Genomic DNA, 27,567 nt, shown 5'->3' with positions numbered 1-27,567 from the left:
TACCTTTGCAAGTTTGGTTGATAGCAAGGTTAAACATAATCAATCCTCATAGTTACCTGTTAGCAAAGGTCTTATCTGGACTGATTTGTAAATTGTAGTAATTCTACCACTGTTGTTGACCCCAAAAGCTGAACCATTGATACATTGGAAAGACTATTTTTATGTATTTTAATCTCTATTTGGGTGCAGTAGATAATTTTCGTTTTCCTTCTCTCAGAAAATGATGCATGCTTGAGCATTGTTTAAGAATGTATGCTCAACAAAGTTTTGAACTCTCACCTTGCATTTGAAACCTTTTCATGGTGTAGAACTGGACAAGATTTAGTCAGTTGTAAAACGATTAGAAAACATTTAATGTGGAAAAGAGCACTGTGGTTAAAAGACCCGATTCCTTTTCTGCAGAGCAATATGCTATTGGGACAATAAAAGCCTATGTAGCCGAGTTGAGGCTTCTAACGTCTTTGTGTGAATTTGAGAATTTTATGGAGCCTTTAATTAGTGACCAGTTCTTAAGGTGCCATGACAAAAAAATAATCTGGAAAAATTGTTTATGTGCAAAAAATTGACAATCTGAGAAGCACACAATAGTGCTGATGATTTAGAGATAGATACTAGGGTTTTGAATGGAGAAAACATGGAAATGGTTTGTGATAACCATTGAGAAACCTGTTGGCAAAGGCTATAGGTGGAAATATAGTAGCCTAATACATATGGGATAAAATGGGAGTTGATGATTGTCAAAGATGTGTTTTTCCAAACAGTCACAAAGACTTTTAGCAGTTTTGGTGTTTGAGGTACTTTAAAAGAGTTTGCATAGCTGGGAGTGAGAAAACAAAAGTGGATGTAGTGAACAATGGAAGTGACTTGAAAGAATCTGGTGTTCGAGGCATGTGTGCTGTAGATACACATGCTTTGCATACTCCTGCCATCTAGTCTTGGGTCCGGATGTTTTCAAATTGTCTTTCTTCTTAGAAGTCTTTTCAAGGCACAATGGAAGGCAGGGACTCCTTTCGGTGATAGTGCGCATGGGCCTCGACTCCATTGCTAGATTGTTTCCTTTACGCCATCAGGTTCGGACGTGGTTTGCTTCGCTCCGGTTCAAAACTGTTCTTCGGGATCCCCTTGGTGCGCAACCCACTGTACCCTCGTTGATGTTGTTTTGTATGCGTTTTACTATTCTCCGCATGTCGAAAAAATAGGAAAACTGTCTTTGGTCGTCTTACACTCCGTTCCGTATTATCCAGTCTTCTGCTGATAGAACGGACTTTGTTTAAATTCTGCCCTCAGTGCCACTCCAAGTATCCGGGCACCGACCTGCATAAAGCCTGCAACTTGTGTCTCTCTCCTGAGTACATGGAGGACGATTGCGACGCTTGTTGATCGTTCCGATCGAAAAAGACTTTGCGGGACCGTTGGGCTTGACGTAGGGACATGTAGCGGCAGAAGATTTAACACACCCCAGATATCTTTGGAGAAAATACTGAGCAGGAGGAAATAGAGGCGTCGGGGGAAGCCTTCTCTATTCAAGAATCGGACTCGGAACTGGAGATTGAGTTGGAGTCTGAAGAAGTTCCAGTGATAAAGGATGCCATGAGTTATAAAGCCCCTTTGCCGCTCACAATTTCTTACACCAAACAAAAGGCTTCTGGGCCACCACTGCCTGTTGGCCATGGTCGCTACCTGTTGGCCAAGGTCGGAACTGAGAGACTGCTTCCAACGCCCCGCCCTTGGGCTTGGCACCGAAGCAGGCAATAAAGCCTTCCGGCTAGAAGCTGAGATAATATCCCTTTGGTTCTGAAACTTTTCGTATCGAAAGAGAAAAAAGACCAAATCCAGCTTGGGACCGAAAATGTTGGCATCGAAACAAAAAGACACTCCCTTAAAAACACCACATCTGATTTTGGAAAAAATTTAAGAAAAGCTGGAGCCCAAACAAAAAAAAATACTTATAAATCCTGATACTGGACACATAACACCTAAACCAGTAATACCTTCAAAAAGGAAGGCAGACACTGAATACAAAGTCCCTCGGAAGAAAAAAAAGGACATGGCTACCAGCACTATTAACATTTTTCAAACCCCTCCACCTTGTTCACCGATTCCCATTATACCAGATATGGAGCCTCTACACATTACATCATCAGGTTTTCCTAACACAAATCCTGATTTAGGAGAGGATGATGATAATTATAATCAGCCACCAACTGATCCATGGCATAACTATAATATAGATTTGTATGGCATGGCAAACAAAATAACGATGGAATAAACCCAGATCTGTTACAGATGGACAGTGTTCAACATTCCATCCATCATCTTTTTGTGTTGCATTTTCACCCTAAGTGGGAAGGGTATGCCCAGACGTGGGTTCTGTGCTCTCTATGCCACCGGTTTCAAGCTAGCCTGGCTGATGAGGGGTGATGCCCCGAAACCGTTCCCAGAATGCTTGTTTTCCGGACCAGGGAGGACCCGGCTGGGCATCTTTCAACCACAAACCCTCACTTGGGATTCTCTGATCCTTCAAGCTCATTTCAACACTCTGCTTCGCAAGGAGCAGCGCCTACTGGAATAACTTGTATGATGGCTTGCGCCCCCTAGATTTTTAAATTCCCCCTAACAGATGAGCATTGGGGTCAGGGGGACAATTAGGCCCACCGCAGCTGAATCACGGGGCACCACTAGTTGCCAAAAATGATGGATCTCCACACAGTGCCAGGCCAGGTGTAAGAATGTGGCCCCATCTTCCCCACAATGCGGACCAACTGCTTCACTGTTCGAATGCTGTGGAGCCTGGCTGGTGTTATTGTAGGTATGATATAGATAATTATTGGTGGACACTTCCTTCACTAAGGCACGTCTTATGATCTCTATTTGTTTGATCCTCAAGGAGTGCCCCATAAAAGAGGGAAATCAGGTGTCTACCGTCTCCCCATCTGAGTAACTGCCCAAGAGTGTGCGAAGGCGGCAGGTCTGCCGGGTATGCGTACCTAAGTTCCTTCGCTGTGGTGTCTAGTTTGGCATAGTGTAAAAGTTGCCCTTGTCCCACCTCGAATGTGCCCTGATCCTCCTCAAATGTAATGAAGTTTTCCGCTGGGGACAGGTCCCCTGCAACTTCACAGCCGCCCTCCCTCCATCTGACCATGGACATATCTCTAACAATGGACTAGAAGTGCTCTAAGTCTCATATGGGTAGCCCCCTGTCAAATGGTGTTCTACATAGTGTCATTTTCACTGCGGTTTCCTGCTGTGTTGCCGTATGGCAAATTATGTAGGGTATGGGTCACTCCACCCGCCCCCACTCCTTAGCAGCGTCACCCCTTCCTCACACACCGCAGAAGAGGTGCTTCTCCCAGTTGTCTCCATCCGTGAGCCATGCAAAAAGAACAATTGATGGACAGAATACAGAACAATGTCATACATTCACCCCAGTACAGAGATCTGGGCCTAAATCCATCGTTGTTTTGCTCACCATACCATTCCAGTTTGGACCCAGCCATATGCAAATCAGTCTTGACCCTGCGCCCAATGAGAACAGTCCATCCCGAGCTGCCAGGCCAGGTCCTTCCTGGACTGGAAACAAGCATCCTAGGACCGGTTTCGGGCTTTCAGCCCTCATCAGCCAGGATAGCTTGACTCCAGTGGCATGGAGAGCACGGGACCCACGTCTGGGCATACCCGGCTGCATGTCGGAGATGTGCGGCGTAATACGGGCGTATATTAGGGATAGCTAGACTACCATCCTCCATGTCCCATTGCAAAGTAAAGAGCGCCACCCTACTACGCTTCCCCACTCATATCAATGAGATAAGGAGACTATCTAGAGTCTGAAAGAAGGACTCCTGTAAAGGAAAAAGCACAGTAAGCGTGGTAAGAAGACCATTTTTGCCAATGCCGCCAAACCTATGGCTGACAGTGGGAGCGTATTCCAGAATTCTATAGAGTTTGTAAGCCCCTCCCCACGCAATCCATATTAAGGCGCTGATTCCAGTTCTATCTTAGTAACCGTGATTCCCAGTTACCCAAATCCCTCGATTTCCCACCGAATGGCCAGACCCGGCAATTGTTTACGGGTTAATAGCGCCTTTCAGCACAGGGGAAATAACAATGTCTTATTAAGGGTAAGCCGCAGGCCCGACACTTGCCTACAGTCGTCCAGACACCACAATACTACTGGCACCACCTCCACTAGAGACCCAATATTAACAAGGGCATCATCAGAGTATAATGATATGCATATTCCCATCTGCCTGAATTTCCCAGTCCAGCAGCTCCTGATGAAGCCTAATAGCCATGGATCCTATGGCCAAGGCAAGTAAAAGCGGCGAGAGGGGTCAACCCTGGCAGGCGCCTCTCTCAATCAACCACTGGTCAGATATATCACCCCCACCTTAACACGAGCAGCAGGCTGTGTATTCAGTAGTTGTATCCAGCCCCTGAATGCTGTCCCAAAGCCCATCCCCTGCAGCACTTTCATAAGATAGCTCCACCGGACCGTATCAAATGCCTTCTCAATGTCCAATGACATGAATTGCCAGATCCTCCTCTGATTTCATGGTCTCGTGCAGCACATGTGTTAAGCGCTGCATATTAAAGGTCGTGCTGTATGCAGGCATAAAGCCGCAATGATCCTCATGGACTAGTGCGCTGACGACTCCCTGCAAATGTTTTGCCTTAAGCTTACAGAGAATATTGACATCAGTCCCTCCACATCAGCCTCACTGTACACAAGATGGAACGGTACTACCTGGACTATCAAGATAACCACTCCCGAGCCTAAAAGGAGAAAGTAGCAGAGTACAGCTGGCCTCACCACTTCTTCACCAACTTTTGTGATTCTGTCCCCATAATGTGTGTTTCCTGCAAACAGGCTTCTTGTATCCTCTGCTGTTTGAGATAGGAGTGGACCCTATCTCTTTTTATATAATCTCTGTAAGACCCCGCACATTCCATGTAAGAATACTTATTGACTCAACTATTTGTGATTCAGACCTCACCCCATCCTCTGGCCCCCTCCCAAATCGAAGAGTGTCGCCTGCCCTCCAATCAACGGGTGGTTTCCGACGCAGCTGGACCAAGCCATGCACTTAAACAAATCCCGTCTTCTAACTGGGACAGCAGAAACATCAACAACTCACCCCCACGACAGTACATAAACAACTTAACACAATGCCCATCTATGTAGTCCGTCACTATGAGGACCTACAGCCTAACCCCTCCCTGTTCAACTGTACCCTACGGCAAATGTGGTGAGGGCTCTGTATGGCGGCACAACACCGCACACCACTCTCAGTATTACACAATACGCAAAAAAGGATACCTCTTCCGCAATCAGAGCTATTATCTCGCACCTCCTTTGTAAAAAAGAGCAATAATAAAACCAAATTAACATGAATGCAGAAACTAAACAGCATCCTTAGCAATGTCACCCCTGAAGCAGCCGACTCCTCCGGCTGTACCACCACCGGATCACCTTGTGTATCGGTGTCCAACCGGCCCTGCTCACCAGACGGGGCCCCCATTCCCAGTATTCGACTATACACATAAAAAGGATTCTTCTCCCACAACCAGATCTATAATATTGTACCCCTGCAAAAGAAAGCAGTAGTTAAGCCAAATTAACAGGAATGCATAATCTTAACAGCAGCCCTTGCAGTGTGAACCCGCAAGTAGCAGATTCCTCCAACTGTATCTCCACTGGATCAGCTTGGATGTCGGTGTCCAAACCCCCCTGTCCCCCCCTCCTCACTCCCCCGCTCCTCACTCCCCCGCTCAACTGCCCAGATGGGGCCCTGAAGAACACAGTTGAAAAGTATTGAAAGAATGTGGGATTTGAAGAAACAGAAGTGTGTAGAGATATAAAAACGCCATTTATTGGATGTTTGGATACTTCTTTTGATTTAGGTGTTAATATTATAAATGGCAAGGTATCGATTTTTTGCGAGGACTGAGACATTTAAGGGCTGGTTTCCAAGGTATTGTTGGAGATGATTTTTGAGGCCTATGAAAAAGTGTAAAATCATAGTTGAGAGTGCTTTGCACTAGTGTAGTGAAATGATGGTGATTCTTATAATGCATGTATAGAAGACCAATTTGCATATGTACCTAGATAAATATATAGAAGTGTTGAGGGTGGAGGCCATTGGTGAAATTAATCCTTTGATAGGAAGGGGATCATCCATGAAGACAAGTTAAGGGGAGGGCTTTCCTAAGTATTTGGAAAGAACTTTAAACAATATTTTGAAAAGATGTGTCGTAAGGGAGTAATCAAACCCTAAGAGTCTTCATTGTGGTTGTGGCCAATTGTAGTGGAACTAAAAAAAGCAAAACCAAAAACGTAGTCTTTTTATTTACTTTTGTAGCACAGCCCAGACTTTTTTGCTGGATGGGCATTATCTACTCAAAATTGTTGTAAGGATTGCGTGAGCTAAGTATTGCGTTTGTTTATCATCAGATCATCCTGGCAGAAGTCTTGCCGTCTTACAGTTTTTGTCCATAGGAGGGTAGATTCAGATACGAATCAATTCCATCTGTTCAGCATCTAATGCGTCCTTTTTTAAGGAATGCGACTGCTTGTTATCTGTCTGGAGCAATCTGTTAATTTTCAGAACAAATTGGGATGATCGTCTTACTCGCTTCAAGAATATGTTGGGTATTTTTGGAAAAGGACGTTTGAGTATACGCAGGGGCCAATGTGAATTCTGTACCGATGAGATTGAATATTTGGGTCAGATGATTTCTGCCAAAGGCAGTAAACTCAGGGTCAAGTTATTGAAAGCTGTTAAAGATGTTCCTGTTCCAGTTACTAGAGACCAGTTGTAATTTTTCGGTCTTCGTGAGTTCTGAACCAAGTTTCTTTGGTTAAATATATTTTTTATTAAGAGTGAGAAAGCATTAACTGTATACATAACAAAAAGGATAAAACTATATATATTACAGAGCAATAAAACTGTTAGTTAAGCTGTAACATAGAAATGCAAATGATTAAACTCAATCTAATGTAAACATATAATGAATTAATAGCTTAAATATTTCTTTTAATATAAAAAAAGAAAAAGATGAAGAAAAAGAAAAAGGTATAAAAGAAGGGAAAGAGGGGGGAAGAAATAGGATAGGAGTAGGGAGGAAAGGAGAGGGAACAAAAGTAAAGGAGGAAATATGAGAGTTAAGATATGGGTGAGTGTGAAGACAGAAAAGTAGTGAAAGGTAGCCAATATGAATCAGATTGTATTTTTTAATTAATGAAGATGAAGAAACAGTAGATAATTTATGCTCATCACTAATAAGATTCCACCATGTTAACATACATATTTTATCAGTAGTGCGAAAAAAACATGAAATAATACAGATTTGGATGAAAGTTTGTCAAAATCATCTTGCATAGTTCGTCAAAATCATCTTGCATAGTTCCAAAGAAGACATTCATGGTAGGGTTTGAGGCCTCGCTAAGCCATGTCTCCGTTAGGAATACAAAATCCGGGGATTTATCTACTAATAAGTCATAGATATTGAGGGCGTGCTTTTTCATAGACTGTGTGTTAGAAGCAAGGCCCGTAGTTGAGCATTGTTCTGCAATTGGATGACATCACAGTGTCCTGAATTACACCCGCCTGAATTTCAAGGGAGCCATGTTTGAATCCAGATATGAGGTGGTTACAACGAATATGTTCAAGGAAGAGATCTAAACATAGAAAGAAGAGCAAGGGAGAGAAAGGACAACCTTGTCTAGTGCCTCTATGTAAATTAAAATAAGGGGAAAAACATCCATTAACAACAACACTAGCACGAGGCTCAGAATATAATAGTTTTACAAATGAAATACATTTAGGGCCAAACTAAACCAGTGAAGAGTAGTGAACATATTTTGCCAATTAATAAGGTCAAATGCCTTTTCGACACAAGGTATTTTTTTCCAAATGCAGTAATTTTCAACAACACTCTGACTTTATCCGCAGTAAGTCTACCCTTAATAAAACCAGAGTTGTCAGGTTTAACAAGAAGGGAAATAACATCTTCTAGTCAGGCTGCTAGAATTTTGGCAAATATTTTACAATCATAGTTAATTAATGAAATTGGATGATAATGTTTGCAGAGGGTATGGTCCTGATCTGGTTTAGGGATCCGGGCAATAAGGGCTTCTAAAAAGGAACACTCAGCCTAAGAATTCAGTAAAAGAGTTAAAAAGCTCACGTAATTTAGTGGCAAAACAAAGAGAATTAAGCTATTTGTTCGATAGAGAAACCATCTGTACCAGGAGTCTACGCTTTTTGTTAAGACTTATTAGCATCAATAACCTCTTGGAGAGTTATATCACTTTCAAGAGCATTAATAGTATCAAGAATGGGGGGGGGGCGGGTTGGGACGCCCATCAAAATAAGGATTTAATGACATGTTCTGAAGGAGTGATATCAACTGTATGTAGTGATTCATATTAGGTCTGAAAGTCAATAGTAATATCTAGGTCAGAGGTTACTATGCTATTGGTAAGTTCATTACGGATAGGTCCAATATTCTTCTGTTCTGATTTAATTTTCAAATAATTGGCCAACATTTTGCCAGCTTTATTTTGGCCTCCATTAAATATATATTTAACATTGAGAAGGATAGTACATGTATCATTAATTGCAAGTTTATTGATTGCAGGCTTGGTTTTAATCAGTTCCTTCAACATAAAGGAGGATTTTGAAGTGAAGTAAGTATGCTCAAGAGTTTCAACATGTTGAAGAGTAGAAAGGTATTGGGTTTTTTTTTTATCCGAGTAAGCAATCTTAAAAGGCCTTAAATAAGCTTTAAAAGCATGCCAGTTGTTATGAGAAGAAGTGTCAGTAGGATGGTTAAAATAAAAGAAATCTCAAATAAATGAAGTAGTTTCCATGCTAAAATATTGATCCAACAATAGGGAGTTATTAAATCTCTAACGACAATGTTTAGAGTTACTGAAAGATAGATCAATAGATAAAACAGACCGGGCATGGTTAAAATTAAAAATGGAGCAAATTTCTGATGGTTGATTGGAAGGAAGTAAGGATTTATAAACTAAAACATAATACATTCTGGACGTAGTATGGTGAACATTAGTCAGGGTTACAAGTTTTCCATACATCGAAAAATGGACGACTGGTGAGAACAGATTGGAATGCTTCATGGGATTTATCAGGTTTAAATTTACACTTGGATTTCCTATCTGTAAACGGATCTAACCACTCTTTAAAACCGCCAATTTTAATTTAATGCTATGCCAGAATTCAGGGTCAGATTTACATTTAAAAGAAAGAAATGTTTGCTGTTTATAATGGCATTCCATCTTACATTTGTGTCACATTCAGTTGATAGAATTTGGACATTTAACGGCTTACGACACAAAATGGCAATACCACCCATGCGAATAATAGCAGGAGAAAAATCAGCTTGGCCAACCCATTGCCGCTTACATGATTCAACATCATTACAATTAGTTTCCTGTAAAAAAAAAAAAAGCAATATGAGTTAAGTTTCGACAAATTAGAAAGTACGTTTTGACTCTTGGCAGGATGTCCTAGACCACAAAGATTCCACGAGACAATGTTAAACATGTTGGGGAGTAAAAATAGGGATGCAGGAACATGGATAACAAACTGCAGAAACGAAGAGGAAAATTAAGGACACCATACGTTAATAATAATTACACAAAAAATTAATGTGAACAAAATTTAAAGAAAGAACAAATAATCACTCACATACAGGAAAAAGAAGAAGAAGAAAGACAGACAAAAGAATAGAGAATGAACAGATGAGTAAAGAGACAGATCAAGGATGATAATTCAGATCTGAGAAAAAGAGTATTGAAAATGAGCATGAGATGAGTCCGCACCGAAGCACAATCAAATGAGACATCAAGAGAGAAATAAGATATCGAAAAGAAGGCATAAAAGTAAGAGCTATAAAATGAACTAATCAGTAATGCGCAAAACAACAAATACTCAAGAAGGTTCAACGTTACTGTCCATGTTAGTAGATGAAATATTCTGAAGATACGTTTTTAATTTGACAGGGTCGCCAAAAGATCTTGAAGTGCCTTCGTAGGTGATTTCACAGATACAAGGATGCAAGATACCATAACAAATATTCAGTTGTCTTAGTTGTGGATGCAGGGCAAGAAATTTCTTCTTTCTGGAGTTGGTAGCGGTGGATAGATCATGCAAAATCTAAATGCTATGACCAAACCAAGTGAGGCGACACTTCTCCTTGGCAGATTTGAGGATCCATAGATGATCTGTAAATTCCAGAAACAGCTGAATAATACCTTTAGGACGAGAAGAGTGAAGCTGAGGTCGACCAAGACGATGAGCTTGCTGGATCTTGAGAGGTGGAGTATTTGGAAGACCAAGAAAGATCAGGTATAAACTTTTTTAGGAAGAGGAGGAGGTCAGGACTCTCAAGGTTCTCCAGCAGACCATTTAGACAGAGATTAGTAAGTCTATTCCTGTTTACAAGGTCTTCAGTATGAAGCTTAAGTTTATAGAATTTCTTGCTGTAGAAATGTAATCTTAGTGGCTACCTCTTGAAAAGTGTTAACACGGTGCTCCAAATCAAACAGGTTACTTTACATCACAATCTACCGATATTCTTTTTGTTGTAGTCTTTCAGTGGTGGCACACATAAAAGGCTTTAGGCCTGTTATCTCGTCAAGAGTAGTATCCAATACTGGATTATGAGAGGACATGACTGGCGAGGGGGCGGGTCATTTTTTGCCTTTTTAATTTTAGTGCTAGAGGTAGAAGACTTACTAAGCTGGTCACTGGCCATCATCATCAGATTATATTTGGGCTATAAATCCAGCATCTTCAGTTCACAACATGAACATCTCGTCCTGAAGATGGTCTAAGAGATGAGAACAAATAGACTAAACGTCGACAAGCTCACCCAATTCCATATACAAATGAATTTGTAAACAATGCTCATGGTATCTCCAACAATGTCTTCCATGCTGTTAAAGATCTGGAATTGGTGTCAACAAAAGTGTTAATAAGAAACAAACTAGTGTGTAAAGAATTTATCTGATTAACTTTTGTATACTTGTGATTTGTTTTTTTGTATCCTAAATAAATTTATATATTTTTTAAAAAGTATACACCTGCCTTGTTTTCTTTTGAGATACATTCATGTTGAAAAAATATTTTGATTCTAAAGATTTGTTTCTTTGAAGTCACTATTCAGGACTTCGTAAATATAAGAATGATTAAGATTTAGTGAAAAATAAATTCCCTTGTAGGCATACTTACCTGATTCTGAAATCTACCCAAGCCTTCAAGGGTATATTGGATTGCCCAATCTTGTTGTAGTAGTCATTTTGAGTTTGTCATCTAGGATGATCCCTAGGTCTCTTGAGTAGTCTGTGGATGTTGGTCCTAGCTCCGACGGCCACCGGGTAGAATAGAATACAAACTAGACCTTGTTTATCTGGGGTGCTTGCCGAAAAGAGGAAATGATGGTAGGTGAAAAGAGTTTGTGAAGAATGAAATGGAGATTAAACTGAAGGAAGGAGAGATGAAGGATAATATAAGATATGAGAGACTCAGTTGTATAAAGGACATAGGGGAAAGCCAGGGGGAGAAAAAACACAGGTGGCCTTCAGTTTGGATAGGAGTTAAAAGTTACAGAGGTTTCAAGGATAGCTATTAATAGTGGAAAGGGATGGAACAAAGAAAGTGTGGTCAAGGCAAAGAGAGCTGGTGATGAGAATTGAGTTGATCCAGTTGTTGGAGAATATGATTTAGACCAGCATATTTGTGAGTATTATAGGAATGTGGAGGATTTGAAACCGGCTCAGCTGTTTCAGGGCAAAAAAGTCACACAAGTTGTAAATAAGGGTTAGGTATTTAGGTCTGATGTTAGCCCAAACCTTTTGAATTTACTAAAATTACAATAGTCACCCCTTTTTATACATTGGCCTGTAATTGCATTCACATTTTTCTTCCACTACACTATACTGCATGTGTTAATTGCTCAGCCCACTTAAGCCTTTGACTAATTTCACTGAGGTACGATATTCTTTTCTTTCACAGGGAGCACAACTGAACACAAAGTAGTTTTCTTAAGTGCCAGGGGCTGGTATGGCAATGTGTGCTGTTTGAGACGTGATTTGTTTTTGGGCAATGTTTTTTTTGTTAATTGGCAAGGGCCCAGCATCTCCCTTCAACAGAAACTTTTTACCAGTCCTGACAAAACAAAACCAGCATTTACCGCCAACAAAGCAGGCAGTCAGTGAGATCCAGACCTATTTCCTTTGCAAATGCATGTTTTTTTCTGTTGCTACATTAGTGCTTACTTGCTGCTTTTGTAAATTGTTTTTTTTTCCTCTTTGTTTTCTTTTTCTTTGTGTATTTTTTGTTTTTATGTTAATGTACTAATCATCGGCTCGGTTGAATTGTTCTCTATCAGATTGGTTGCAAATTTGATTTGTCCGTTTATTGGAAAGTTCTGGAATGCGAGGCAGTTTGAGGAAGTGTTTAATTGATGATCATGTATTTTGTAGTCAATCAACTTTGCGTCGAATACACTTTGTTTTGTGCTTACGAGGCTCCAGACAACGTATTAAATAGTTATTACCTATGGCATTGTTCATAGTCTATGAACAGTCATTGTTCCAATATGTCATTTGTGTTTGATTTAAATTTAAAAACAAAAAATGTTTCCAGAGAAAGTCTGCCACCGTTTTTAGGTCTCGCCTGCGAACGCAGCGCGGAGCGCTGCTTTCGGCGAGATCTATTGTTGCTGACTTGCCTCGGAAGGGGGACAGGAGATGTGCACGCGCAGGCTCTTAGCGGATTTGAATTGGTGTACGCGCTTACGCGGCGTGCACATCTCCTGTCCCCCTTCCGACCACATGTCAGCCCACGCAGCGCGAAGCGCTGCTGTCGCCAAGGACGCTGTGCCTCGATCAGGCACCAACAATAGCCCACACGGAACCCCCCAGCCCTTCTTCACTCACCGGGCTGCTCTTCTGGGGGATGGCTCCTCCTCGCGGCTGCAGCACTTCTCTTGCGGGGCTTCCCTGCACTCCCGGGAGCCCCATGCTGCCGTGGGCAGCCTCGTCCGCCGCAGTCTTCACCCGGGCCCCCTCCTGGGACCCGGGGCTTCGCTCCACTCCGGTCGCCACCGCGGGGCTCTCCCTTCAGCATGGGAGCCCCGCGTTAGCATGGTACGCCGTCTCTTTTCCTGCCGGAGCAGGCCCCGCCCACGTCCCGGGCAAGGGCGCCTGACTTCCGGTTTGTTTTTAGATGTCATTGAAGAGCTTTCTGCCAGGTAAGCCTGCATTGTGTTTTTGGGGAGATAGTAATATGCAGACGTGTTTTAGCGATTGGACGAATTTTAAGTCTGGTTAAAATGAAATAGCACACGTTTCATAACTTAGTATTACTTTGCACAGTTGCTGTAAAGAGTTGGTTTCCCAGGCTTTTTGCACGTTTAAATTGTTTAGCACTCGGTGAAGCTTGACAGAGTGGGCGGAAACTCGTTTTCGATCTGCTTTTCTCAAGCTGGGGACATAACAATAATTTAGTGAGCCACGTTTTGCAATCTTGCATTCATGCCAAAAGCCGATAACACATGATTCTTGCAAAAATTGCTGTTTGGTCAAGCAGAATTCCAGACGTAGCTTTGCCTGAGATGTGGAGGTTGGACAAGAAACAATCATTTGCAATGCAATACGTCTCGCATTTACGCACGTTTATGCTATTGGCATTGTAAATGACACCGCCTTTTATTTATGTTTTAAAAACCAAAACATAAATAAAAGGCATTGTCATTTACAATGTCAATAGCTCAAACTTGCGTAAATGCGAGACCTATTGCATTGCAAATGCTTGTTTTTTTTGGGCGTCCTCTAAATACCGACATTTATAATATTTATGCAATTAAAAATGCAATTGACTGCCTCTTGATGGTTTACAGGGAAATATGAAAGTTTAAAGTGTGCCCTTGTATTTCCACGTTATAGCAAGTAAATAGTTAGATATATATTCTGTTAACCTTTTAATAATTGCATTGTTTGAGAATTGACCTGAAACGAAGGCTCTAATATGTCTTTCAGAATCTGAACAGGCTTTTAATACTTTGCTTAAACCTGCCTTCGTTTCTAAATCACCTGGACTAGGTGCTAAAAAGGGAGACAACGTTCTAGGAAGAGAAAAGCCCATGATGTTTGAAAGTGATGACGAGGAAGACGTGGAAGCTGATAAAGGTGAAGCCATTCTTCTGGGGGCAGATGCTCAAATGACGGCTGCTCCTTTAGAGCCGAACGATACGGAAAGACCACATGACAAGTTTTACGCCTGTGACACTTCGGCTGTAGTAGAACCATTAAGTCCCACAGTTAAGCTGCAGGCACGAAAGAGGTAAAATCATTCAAAATGTTAATGGCCTTTTGTAACATTGTTTTTTCTTGTGAAAGCTCTAGTGGTAATTAATTGTGTTTCCCAATACAAATGTTTTGATTTGTTATTTTTTGTATTTAAACGTTTTCTCTGTCAAAGTAGGTATACAGCAACACTTTTTAAATGGAGTTGCCGAAGGGTTGCAAGTCTTAGCTTTTGTGAGGTATGTGTAGCCTACTCAGTAACTGTGCTAATATTAATACAGCATCATTAGTCTTGACTTCAATGATTCAAGTCCAGATTGTTGCAATTTCTTTGTGTTAAGAATTTATAAATTTGTCTTTGCTTCCCGTTAGTCACCACAAATGTTCCTTTGAGAAAGGTGCACTTTATCCCTTTTTAGCTCTTTAAATGTAGTTCTACCATAAGGTTTAACTAGTATATGTAACCTCAATGTACTTTGTTTTTGCTCTTCCCTGGCTGCTTCCCTTGGGCTCTTCAATAATATTTGTTAGCACTAGCATATATGTGATTCTGTTCTTTGTGTTGAAATATTTATAATGGCTAACATCAATATCCAAAAATGTCTAATGGATAACTTAGGCAACTTTATCTTTCATGTATCTTTGAAGAACTTTGATTGGGACTCTGTAGCTATGGGTAACTCCAATAGAACATAGGAAATACGCATTCTCCTTTCTAGGCTGTGGATTGATAGTCCTAACAGATAATAATCCCTGTCTAAAAACAGAAAACGTACTCCAAGTTAAATCAATGTTTTGATTTTTTCCCCTAAAAAATTGTAATTTAAAATAATTTAAAAAACACTACCTAAAATGGGATCTGACTTCTGCTCCATGATACGGTAATCCTTTTTTTAAGGAAAGCATATCAGAAATTAAAGTTAATGTGGTTACATAGACGGTGACAGAAAAATAATTATGCATCTTTGACAATCAGCCGCTGCAGTGTCCCACAATGCATGATGCTGCCCTCGAAAAATATTTACTTTACTGAAACTAATAACCAATGTTTCACTTTACGTTTTTAATACTATCTACCTTTTCTGTTGAGATTGAGCAGGAAGCTTTTTCTTTAGCTTTCATTTTTGGTTCGCTAGAGAGAACCTCCTCTTTATCTTTATAAATCTTCCATCCCTTGGGTGTGCGGCCATGTGAAATGTCACACGTCCAAGGTGCTCATGCATTCAATTCAAAACTGCGCTCACAGAAAGCTTAGTAGAGCTAGAATTCCTAAATTCCAATGGAAAACATAGTGTCCATTTTCCCAACTGACCAAGACTTTTAGGGTCTCTACAGTTGCGGACATCTGCCATTTTCATTGCATGAAATTTTCGCTCTAGGAGAAGTCAACTGTAACATTCCAGAGATTAGAAACAGACCTAGACTTCTATTATATACAAAACTGCAACTCCTCATACCCACTTTTTTCATTCGCTTTTGAGGCTAATTGAGCACTTTGTGGATACTTTTGTGACTCCCATCTCCACTAAATCTGCTTTCAACAAAATTCTCAAAAAATGCCCTGTGACCTTTATTTTTTCGCTCGCACGTGCAAACAAACTAATCTCAACAGTGAGAAGAAGGTATTTTACTGATCCTAAAAACAACCATTTCTCTGAAAATCAAGAGTATGTCAGAAATCCTTTTATGTTGACCTTCACATACTCCTAAGCAAGATGTTAGCATTTATAAAATTGCATAAAATATGATCCAGGCTGGCAGTGAAACTCTGAAGTACCATTGTAGGAGGCTGGCTTAGTATGTGGTGCACACAATTTAAGTGAAGTACCTTGCACTAATCCAGGCAACCCTTATGGTCATTTTAGTGGTCTTAGACATCCGTAAAAAGCTCTCAAAGTGGTGGCTGTGGAGAGCAGCCTTCAGGCTTATCTTGAAGGAGCGTTAAGCAGCTTGATTTACCAGTTTAATCATGTAGTGTAGGCCAAATGAAAAAGAACCGCACAGTGTATATATAAAAAATGTCTATTTATATCATACCACTCACTAACACATTGGAATATCTCCTTCCCAGAGCTATCAAAACAAATACGCAATAATACTACCATTGCAGTAGATAAATGAGCACAAAATTCAGTGGATACCAGGTGGAGACCAAACCATATACTAAAAAAATGGAATGGAACTGCGACCGAAGTCAGGACTTGGACCAGGAGACTCAGAGGAGCTGGGGACACAAGGAACCACCCAAGGTCAGTACCCAGCAACCCCACGGAGGCGGTGTGCAGAGTGGAAACAGCTGTGTGTCCAATAGAAGTCCACATGGAAGTCGTGGTTGCAGTTTTGAAGAATTACCCTAACAAGTGGACCCTGAAGAAACCCTGTGGAAGACAGAAGGTTGGAGAGTCACCCCATTTGTGGATACCCCAGGAACCAGGATACCTACACCAGTGAAGCCGTGTGCATAGGTGCGAATTAACATCAGAAACCGCCGCAGACCACAATGGAGGACTTCAGGAAAGATGCCTCTGGAGAAGATTGTACAAGAATCCGGTAGAATCAAATGGTGGATTCTTGAAGTGAAGAACCTGTAAGCAGAGGGCACAGTGTGTATGCCACTTGGAGGTGACCAGCAGGCACGGAAGAGTAATGCCCAACGATGAAGGAGAGTTCATGAGAGTTGATGGTGACCTTGCAGCTGCAGCTGTGAGGACCTGGTTACACTGTGTAAGACAGAAGCCGTGCATGAGCTGTCCCACGTCGGAAGTCGTGAACCAGGAGGTCAATGTCCGGCAGGAGCAACAAAAAGCCTTGGCAGCTGCAACAGGTGTGGAAAGTGAAGAAGGAGCAAGTTGGGACCAGCAAGGTCCAAGGGGTTCACCACAAGCAGCAGAGTCAGAGCAGGCCCCTAGCCAGCAAGGGACCCACTGAAGCAGAAGAAAACCTTCAAGAGGACCCACAGGTCGAAGGTACAGGAGTCGCAAGAGGACCTCGAGCAGCTCACCAATGAGGAAGGCCCACAGTACAGAGGATACAGTGAAGACGATGTACTTGTCAGGAAGAGATGCTGATGTCTGGAGCTTCTTGTAGCCCAAAGATCCCTGGAGTGCAGAGACAACAAGCCTTGGCAACGGCAAGTCGACACTGTGCACAGGGGATTGATCCCAGCGGTTCCGATGAGGGACACTGGCCTTAAAATTGCAGACGACTGGTCAGGCCTCGAGGGAGTTGCCGAACCACCACCTGTGTTGATGAGCCTTCCGAAGTCTGTGGGATGTCAGGAGCAGCAGACCAGTCTGCTTTGTTGTAGTGCCTGCAGATGCATGGGAGTGACTCTTTCACTCCAAGGAAAATTACTTCCGGTGTCCTTGATGCCCACAGGTCTGGTAAGGATCCTAGAAGAAGCACAGACACAGACGACAAAGACCTGCAGAACCGCGACACCAGGAGCAGCAGGAGTCTTCCTTGATGCAGTCTCAATTCCAGGCGAAGTCCAAGTGTCCAGACGGTCGAAGAGTGACATGGTTTCAGGCTTGAGTCTTGTCCCACGACAAATCTGAAGAGCTACCCACAAGTAAGCCCTTAAGTACTCTAGGGAAAGGGTTGGAACGACTCTGGGGTCCCTCCCAGAGGAGGAGCTGGACAGAGGGCAGGATACTCCCATGTCCTTTGTCCAGTTTCGCACCAGAGAGTGAGCCAAGCACGCCCAGAACTGGTTCCAACTGGAGTATGCATGGAGGGCACCAAATGTTCTCTTCAAAGTAGTCTGATAGCGTTAGCAAGCACCCCTACTCCAGCAAAATACACTAAGCCCTGTCTGGGAGGTGATCACACCTCCCTGTGAAACCTATTCTTCTACTTTCCCCTGCTCAAGCTTGGCTCAGCAGTAGGAGGGTAGAATTGTGTCCGTGGTTGGCAGCAGCACTAGCTTGCTGTCAGACCCTGAAAGGCTTGAACCGGGAGTACAGGGGTGTACCGCAAAGGAGCCCCGCTGTAAATGAGATCATACTTCGACACTGGAATCGGTGTTGGGGTATGACTCCAACATGTTTGATACCAAACATGACCGGGTTCGGTGCAGCCACTTTATAGATAGACATCTTGTAATGACTGATGTCCACTATAGGTATTAAAATGGCTGACTGCACTTACAAAGCCTGGAGAATCGACTCTGTGGTTTGTAGGAGTGTCCTGCTCATGCACCATCACACTTATAACCAAGCACCCTGCCTTCAGGACTGAAAGGCCTGCCAAAGGGGTGACTTATAGGTTTTAAGTGTAATGACCTCATATATAAGAAAACTTATATTTGTGGTGAGGGCTGCTAGCACCAGCTCACACAGGCTGCAATAATCACATTTTGAGTGGTCTCTCATGGGTGGCAAAATACATACTGCAGCCCATGGGAGACCCCTGGTGTATCTATGCTCTTGGTACCTTAGTACCGCACTCTAGGGACTTACAAGGTTAAACCAGTAGCTAATTAGGGATGTACAGAAGTACTTGCCATAGCTACATTTATGGAGGAAGCACTGTGACTGAGGTCTTGTTTAGCAGGATCCCAGTCAGAATAGTCAAAACACACCGACACTTGGCAAAACGTGGGGGTAACCATGCTAGAAGGATCCTACCTTCCTACAACCATTATTAAATATAGTTTTTATTGAAACATTAATGTGCAGACCACCATTGGAGGCAGTGTAGAGGTAAAGGGCTATAAACTCTGGTATAGTCCCTCTGCTATGAACACTTCACTGCCCTCATCTACTGCCTCTTACTCTCCCTCTATCCTGCCTGTACTTGGAATATGTGTATTGCAAAGGGGCATGCATGAGGCAAAGGCTGTATAGACAAGGAAGCAGTGCAAGGCTTCCCTTATTCCTTGTTTCAGTGTCGCAGTTATCTCAAGCTTTGGAAAGAGGGAGCCCAAATGTTTCACAGCCTCTCTTCACCTACCTTGCCAAATAAAAAATACAACTCCCACTCCCGTTCACTGATGTCAGTTCATTCATGCCACACCACCAGACCTAGATCCAGATCTACCTCTCATCTTTTTGAGATTTGTTTATCTCACATCACACAGGGACAAGTCATCTCCCAAGACGACAGGGTTTAAAACTTGTATGGACTGTATCAAACAAATGTCTGTGAAAGATCCTCATCAGCTTTGCCTGTGGCTCTTGGGGCCGGGTCCCAACTCTAAGACCTGCAGTGTCCTAATGCTGATAAATCTGAGTGCCATACAGGACCACAGGTGCCAGTGTATTCATTGAACCGCAACCCTCTCCCTCTGAGCCTCTTAGTGTCTCACCTCTGCAGGCGGACCTCATACATTACATTCCTTGTTTGGTACGGACTCTGATAATGACTTCAATGTGGGAGGTGAAAGTGGCCAACCCTACCATGAAGAAAACTGGTATATGACCTCCAGGCTGCCTGTAGTCTTGACCCCTGGTCCTGCCACTGTAGAAAGTTCCTCATTTATGATGGGCATGCAGAGGGTATTTTCTTCTGTTAGTTTGATCCTCCAGTCGGTCAATTCCAGTTGCCTGCTGGGCCATTATTCTCATGTTTTGTGCAATTCTGTTGCTCACATCCTCCCAGGTGTTCTGGAAGACCACCGCCCTGTACTGACCCAGGCCATACATGATGGCCGTGACACTGCCATGTTTGCAATCCATTGTGGCCTGGATACCACAGATTTCACTAGTGTCACTATTGGTGGTCATACCTGGTTACAGTCGACTGGGTTTACAGGTGATGTCCAGTCTGTTATAGACATTCCCTTTGAATGGACTCGCCTCTTTCGGAACAAAGCGTATTCTGCACAGGATCATTTCAGAGAGAGCAGGCCCACAGAACGGTCCTTCGGCCTGTCTCTCCCACCGTGTCAACCATTTCAATTATTTTGTTCTTTTTGTGGCTTTGGCAAGGTTACCGCACACAGACAACCACTTTAGCCTCATCAAGGTGCCCAACCGTTTTATAACATAGTGATCAGGGGCAGCACAGCAATAAGTCCAGTGCCCCCCACCCTTACAACTGCAGGCCCACCTGCCAACCCCTTTTAGCACGTTCTTAGAGGAGCACAGCAGCCTTGTTGTAGGTAGGATCCAACAATTTTTACCCGGTTGGCAGGCCATACCATTGGCCTGTTGGGTCCTGCAAATTGTCCAGGTGGGGTATTTTCTACTCTTCGTACCTTCCTCAGGACAAATGACTGAGGACTATATGTCCGTCTTACGACAGGAAGTGCAAGCCCTTTTAGCCAAAGGGCATATTGAGAGCTTGCTTGCGTCAGAGGTGGGTTGTGGCTGTTATTCCGCTGCGTTCTGTTTCCGAAGAAAGATGGAGGCATTTGTCCTATTTTAGACCTGCACTCTCTCAATGCCTTTCTCAGGAAGGACAAATTCAGAATGCTCATCCTGGCCCAGGTCTTCTCCATCCTCGATCCTGGAGAATCAGTGGTCGTGTTGGACCAGCAGAATGCCTAGTTCCATATACTAGTCCTGCGGGCCCATATGTATTTACTTATGTTTTTGCTGGGACAGGAGCGTATTCAGTTTGATGAGCTCCCTTTTGTTCTCACCAGTGCCCCTTGGTCGTTTAGGAAAGGGATGGTGTAGTAGTAGTAAACTTTCAGAGGTCAGGGTCCCAGTCTTACTATACCTCACCAGCTAGCTGTTGAAGGCAAGCTTACCCCATGCAGTCACCCACCACTTCCAGACTGCGGTAAACTTCTTTTAATCTTTGGGGTTCACTATCAACGTGCCAAAGTCATATCTGACTCATTCCCAGGCGCTCTCCTTCATCCGAGCCATTCTGTACCCGGTTTGGTTTAGTTCGAGGACATTAAGGCTATGATCCTGATCTTTCACGCTCTGTCCTGGATTTGTGTGAGGTTGACTTTGTGGCTGCTGTGACTGATGGCCTTCAGCATCCTGTTGGTACAGCATGCCAGGTGGCAAATGTGGGCTCTGCAGTAGGATCTTATGATCTGAAAGAAACATGTTAGTTAGATTCCTCACCTTAGAATATCCCCAGGCGTCAGGCTGGATCTGGAAAGATTTTTCATCAGCAATACCCCTTGCACGTCGCTAGGCGTCGTCTGCGGCTCCGCGTACGTCGTCGACGTCGTGCGCCAGAATGACGTCGTCGGAGTACTTAGACGCCGCCCTCGCGCGCTGACGTCAGTTCTTCTTTTTTCCACGCCAGACAGCGCCGATCCGGGAAGAGCTTACCCCTTTAGTCAACTTTTTGGACTCTTTTGTCTACTTGACTCGAACTGGTGCCGGTAGGATGCCTGGGTTTAAAGCCTGTGACTCCTGTCACCGACTGATGTCGGTGACGGACCACCACCTCCGGTGCCTTTATTGCCTGGGAGCCGACCACGATGCGGAGTCGTGCCTCGACTGCCAGGCCTTGACCTCGAAGGCTAGGCGGGAGCGATCCCGCAAGCTTCTCGAGCTCCGACACACCGCGCCGTTCACGGTCCCGGTCCAGGAGGAGGTCGAAGGACCGGTCGCGGAGCCGCAGCCACAGCCACCATCACCGCTCGTCGGGTTCCAAGTCTTCGGGTAAGTCGAAGCATGATAAGAAGTCCAAGAGACGACACTGCTCTTCGGACTCCCCTCGCCGGTCGCGCAACTCGGTCGAGGGTCTGGGTGGCGCCGTCGTCGACTTCGGTCCCGACGCCGCAGGTCCCCGTGGGATCCAGGCCTGGATCTCAGTTGGTGCCGGTCAACCTCACGACGCCTCCTCCGCCGGCGCCGACACCGGACGACGCCGTTCCCGGTTCAGCCCAGGTCCGGGCCCGGCACCGGTCCGGCGCCGCAGCCGACGCGATGGATGACAATTTCATCTACCGTCCAGCTCCGATTATTCCCCCTGTTTATCAGGAATCGGATGACAGGGGCGACTGGGAGGGGTCTGCGGACCCTCTGGCCATGCAGGCCAACTTAGCACAGGACTGGGCAGATGAGCTGGGGGATGCCAGTGGTCTGGACACCTCCCCGGACACTGGTTTCATCTCTCCTCCGACTGTGGCCTCGGAGGAAGGTGCCTCATTTTCCGTGGTGCTGCGCAAGGCGGCCGAAGCCCTTGGGCTGGAGCTGCCTGCTGTGGCCGTGAGGACTAACCTCACTGAAGTGCTTCAACCGTCAGCAAGCTCTTCGGAGCCTCTGCTGCAGTTCAATGAGGCACTAGTGGACGTTCTGAAGGGCACCTGGTCCAAGCCCTCCACAGTACCTCCTGTGGATCAGAACGTGGCCCGGCGCCACCGCCCTGCTCCGGGCGACCCCAGTTTTCTGTCCCAACACCCCACGCCCGAGAGCCTGGTTATCCAGGCCTCTACTTCCCAATCCTCCTTCCCGCCCGCTTCCCCGGATCGGAAATCCAAGAGGTTGGAACAGTTTGGTAAGAAGCTGTTCTCTTCCCTTAGTTTGGGACTGCGGTCCTTGAATACCGCTTGCCTCTGGGACCGTTATTCTCACTCTCTGTGGGATATGGGCGAGGACGTGCTGCCCCAGTGTCCGGAGGTGGCCCGGACGCGGCTCGCCCAGGCTCTTGCCGACGGGCGGGATGCAGCACGACATGCTATTCGATGTGGACTAGACACTACGGACTCGCTGGTTAGGGCAATGTCGTCCACCATGGTGGCGTTTCGCTGCCACGCCTGGCTGCGGTCCACGTCTTTCTCAGGGGATGTCCAGAGCACCCTCATGGATATGCCCTTTGATGGCACTCGCCTTTTTGGCGAAAAGGCGGACAGTGCGCTTCAAGGACTCCCGGGCTACGGCCAAGTCCTTGGACCTCTCGGGGCCGCGACCGCAACCTTCCGCCTTTCGTCGCTTTCGTGGCCAAGGAAGGGGTGCCCCCTCACGTCTGCCTAGCCACCGGCCGCAGAACCAACCTGCACGCGGATGTGGATTCCGCCCGAGGCGGTACCGGGGGTCAACGTGCCGGTCAGTCCACATCAACCCCAGCAGCACCCGCCTCAAAGCCCTCCTAGTCCGTGCTTTCAGGCCCATTCCACGCCAGTGGGAGGCAGAGTTCGCCATCACCTGCTCCACTGGCGTTCCATCACGTCGGACAGGTGGGTGCTGCAAATCGTCCGAAGGGGCTACTCCCTCCCCTTCGAGACGACCCCTCCAGCCATGCCAGCGCAGTGCCACCGCATGTCGGGGGATCACTTGAATCTTCTACGGGAGGAAGTTGCAGCCCTCTTGGCCAAGGGGGCCGTCGAGCGCGTTCCTGGTCCAGAAGTAGGTCGTGGTTGCTATTCCCACTACTATCTGGTTCCCAAGAAGGGCAAAGGGGGCCTACGCCCTATCTTGGATCTCAGGAGTGTCAACGCCCTCCTCCGGAAAGAGAGGTTCAAGATGCTTACCCTAGCACAGGTTCTGGCTGCCCTGGATCCAGGAGACTGGATGGTAGCGTTGGACTTTCAGGACGCTTATTTTCACATTCCCGTCCTGCCGGCCCACCGACGTTACCTGCGGTTCAAGGTGGGTCAGGAGCATTTTCAGTTCATGGTGCTTCCCTTCGGCCTCACCAGTGCCCCTCGGGTGTTCACGAAAGTGATGGCGGTGGTCGCAGCTCATCTGCGCAGATCAGGGGTTCCAGTCTTCCCCTATCTCGACGACTGGCTGTTGAAGGCGGGCTCGCCCCAGCAAGTCGTCTCCCACCTCCAGACTACGGCCGACCTCCAGCATTTGCTGGGGTTCTCCATCAACGTGCCGAAGTCGCATCTGAGTCCCTCCCAGAAGCTCCTTTTCATTGGGGCGGTTCTGGACTCGGCGCAGTTCCGGGCTTATCCTCCGGAGCAGCAGGTCCGGGATATTCAGGCTCTGATTCCCATCTTTCAGCCTCAATCCCGGGTTTCGGTCAGGTTGGTGCTGCGGCTTCTGGGTCTGATGGCCTCCTGCATCCTGTTAGTGCATCACGCCAGGTGGCGAATGCGGGCTCTGCAGTGGGACCTGAAGTTTCAGTGGGCCCAGCATCGGGGCAACCTGTCCGACCAGGTCTTGATCGCGGAGGGCACTGCAAAACAGTTGCAGTGGTGGCTCACGAACCGCAATTGGGTCAGCGGCAGATCCCTCTCCCTACCCCACCCGGAGCACGTAGTGGTGACGGATGCGTCCCTCCTGGGATGGGAGGGCCACATGGGGGAGGCAGAGATCAGAGGACTCTGGTCTCCGGCGGAGTCTCGGCTCCATATCAACCTTTTGGAGCTGAGAGCGATCCGACTTGCACTGAAGGCATTCCTTCCCGTTGTCCGGGGAAGTGTGGTGCAGGTGTTCACGGACAACACCACCGCCATGTGGCATTGCAACAAAAAGGGCGGGGTGGGGTCGTGGACCCTTTGTCAGGAGGCTCTGCACCTCTGGACATGGCTGGAACATCAGGGCATCACCCTGGTGGTTCAACATCTGGTGGGCTCTCTGAACGCCAGAGCAGACGAACTCAGCCGCCGGTGCATGATGGATCACGAATGGCGTCTCAACTCGGACGTGGCGCAAGGCCTCTTTTGGCAGTGGGAAGAGCCTTGGTTAGATCTATTCGCCACCGAAGAGAACGCGCAATGTCAGCAGTTCTGCGCGTTGGAGTTTCCAAGGCGGCACTCGCTCGGGGACGCTTTTCGTCGCGAGTGGAGTTGCGGTCTGTTGTACGCCTTTCCGCCTATACCACTTCTGCCCAGAGTGCTGAAGAAGATCAGGCGCAACCGGGCCCAAGTCATCTTGGTGGCTCCGGATAGGGCACGAAGGTACTGGTATCCCGAGCTACTCAGTCTGTCAATCGATCCCCCGATTCAGGAGGACATTCTGTCGCAGCAGCAGGGGACGGTCCTCCACCCGAACCTGTCCAGTCTCCACCTTCATGCGTGGAGATTGAGCGGCGACAGTTGATGCCATTTAACTTGCCTCCTGAAGTCTGCGATGTGATTCTGGCAGCCAGACGTCCCTCCAATAAAACGGTATACGCCTGTAGGTGGAACAAATTTGTGGCATGGTGCACAGCAAAGGCCGTGGATCCCCTTTCCGCCCCTCTTTCTGAGGTTCTCCTCTTCCTTCTTTCTTTGGCCCAGCAGGTTTCTGCTCTGGGCACTCTTAAAGGTTATCTTTCTGCTATCTCTGCCTTCCTTCGGCTTCCTGATCAGCCTTCTCTCTTCAAATCCCCTGTTGTTTCTCGATTCCTTAAGGGCATTACTCACATGTTTCCTCCTGTTCCTTTCGTAATGCCTCAGTGGGATTTGAATCTTGTTTTGACATATCTGATGTGCGCTCCCTTTGAGCCACTTCATAATTGTCCTCTTCGTCTGTTGACGCTTAAGACTGCTTTCCTGATAGCTATCACTTCTGCTAGAAGGGTGAGTGAGCTCCAGGCTCTCTCTGCTAAGCCTCCTTTCCTTTCTATCCATCCGGACAAGGTTGTGGTCCGCACTCGCCCTTCCTTCCTTCCTAAGGTTGTGATTGCCTTTCACATCGGGCAGTCTGTTACGCTGCCCACCTTCTTTCCGCCTCCGCATCCCTCGAAAGAGGAAGAGAGGCTCCACCGTCTGGACCCAAAACGTGCGCTCTCCTTCTATCTGGACCGCACAAAACAGTTCTGGGTGGATGACCAACTCTTCGTTGGCTACGTGGGCGCTAAGAAGGGGCAGGCGGTGCACAAGCGGACCATCTCTCGTTGGGTCGTTTTGTGCATCAAAGCTTGTTACTCCTTAGCTAAAAACTAACCTCCTGTTGGGCTGAGGGCCCATTCTACTCGGGCCACGGTGGCGACGACTGCCATGGGTCAGGGAGTCCCCTTGCAGGACATTTTATCAGGCAGCAACGTGGGCCTCGCTGCACACGTTTGCCAAGCATTATTGCCTGGACAGCCAAGTCCGGAGAGACGGCTTCTTTGGCCGTTATGTTCTCCTGGACTTTCTGGTGTGATCTTGGTTCGCAGACCCACCACCGGGGTTGGTATTGCTGGGGTATCTAACTAACGTGTTTCTTTCAGATGAACAAGTTACTTACCTTCGGTAACGATGTATCTGTAAGAAACATTAGTTAGTTAGATTCCTCACCGACCCACCCATCTTCCCCGTTCTGCGAACCAACATCTAGGGTTAAGGTTATCCTTTTCAGGGCCCTAGACTTTTTTGGCACCAGTGTCGGTCTCTTGCATGGCTCTGCGTTCCTGGCGCGGAAAGCTATGTACAAGAACTGAAGTCAGCGCGCGAGTGCGGCGTCTAAGTACTCCGACGTCATTCCGGCGCACAACGCCGACGACGGACGCGGAGCCGCAGACGACGCCTAGCGACGCGCAAGGGGTATTGCTGACGAAAAATCTTTCCGGATCCAGCCTGACGCCTGGGGATATTCTAAGTTGAGGAATCTAACTAACTAATGTTTCTTACAGATACATCGTTACCGAAGGTAAGTAACTTGTTCTTTAAGTGGGCCCAACATCAACGTCTAAATGTTGGAGGATACTACAATAGAGTTTTGGCTCCTATGTTCTTCGGCCTAGTTCTGACTGACATCTAGGCTGCAATAGAAAGCGTAGGAGAAAACAACTGGCCCTGTGACTTTTAAGAACCTCACAGTACGCCCTGCATCTCCTCATGCCCCACAGATAACTGTTTGGTTTGTTCATTTTTCCAGCACCTGGGGCACTGAGCTCCACCTTTTTCGCTTTAAATCATTGAAAAATCTTTCTAAAAACCTTCTGTTTTTGTATGTACTCAATGTTTTTTAAGGGTAAGATAATAATCTGATAGAGACATATAGCTGCAGATTTCTTAACTTCGAATCCTCCCTAGGCGCCAGATCTGTAATTTTTCAGCGTACCTCTTTGCGCCGGGGGGGGGGGCGGTGTCGTACAACTTCGTGCTGACGTCGACTTCGGTTGTAACATCAGTGAAGTCATACAAGTCCCCTCTGGTGTGCGGACGTCAGTTTCTTCTTTTCTGTGCTGTAACGCAGATCTGGAGAAGTGGGTTCCTTGGACCGTATGCATTTTTGGCCTACTTCGCCAAGTTTCTATGACAAGGAACGGTGTGCCTATGCCTTAGGGCTGTAAAATCTGAGAGTCCTGTGCTTGACAGATGTCGCCCACAATTCCCCATTCCATCTGCATGTGGTGCCTTGGGGAGCACCATGACAGAGGATTGTGACGCCTGAAAACAGCTGAAGCCAAAGACCTTGCGGGAGAGGCGGATGAAGCTTATGACGGCACAGTTCTCCCAG

The 27,567-nt window shown here is 45.9% G+C and overlaps 1 protein-coding gene across 5 annotated transcripts in view; it reads left to right on the top strand.

The window, feature by feature from the left end:
* Positions 1 to 27,567, top strand: part of CENPC (centromere protein C) — a 1,046,742-nt gene that overhangs the window by 280,565 nt on the left and 738,610 nt on the right. For 3 of the 5 annotated variants that reach the window (XM_085636509.1, XM_085636507.1, XM_085636510.1), the window contains one exon: positions 14,069 to 14,372. In XM_085636509.1, coding sequence (XP_085492635.1) covers positions 14,069 to 14,372 — 304 coding nt within the window. The remainder of the gene's footprint in view (positions 1 to 14,068; positions 14,373 to 27,567) is intronic. The other 2 variants (XM_085636508.1, XM_085636511.1) reach the window with 1 other exon arrangement.

The sequence above is a fragment of the Triturus cristatus genome, chromosome 2_1, assembly GCF_964204655.1.
Source record: "Triturus cristatus chromosome 2_1, aTriCri1.1, whole genome shotgun sequence".
Lineage (NCBI taxonomy): Eukaryota > Metazoa > Chordata > Amphibia > Caudata > Salamandridae > Triturus > Triturus cristatus.
Note: the sequence above shows the minus strand (reverse complement) of the source record. Positions and strands in the feature narration are given on the sequence as shown.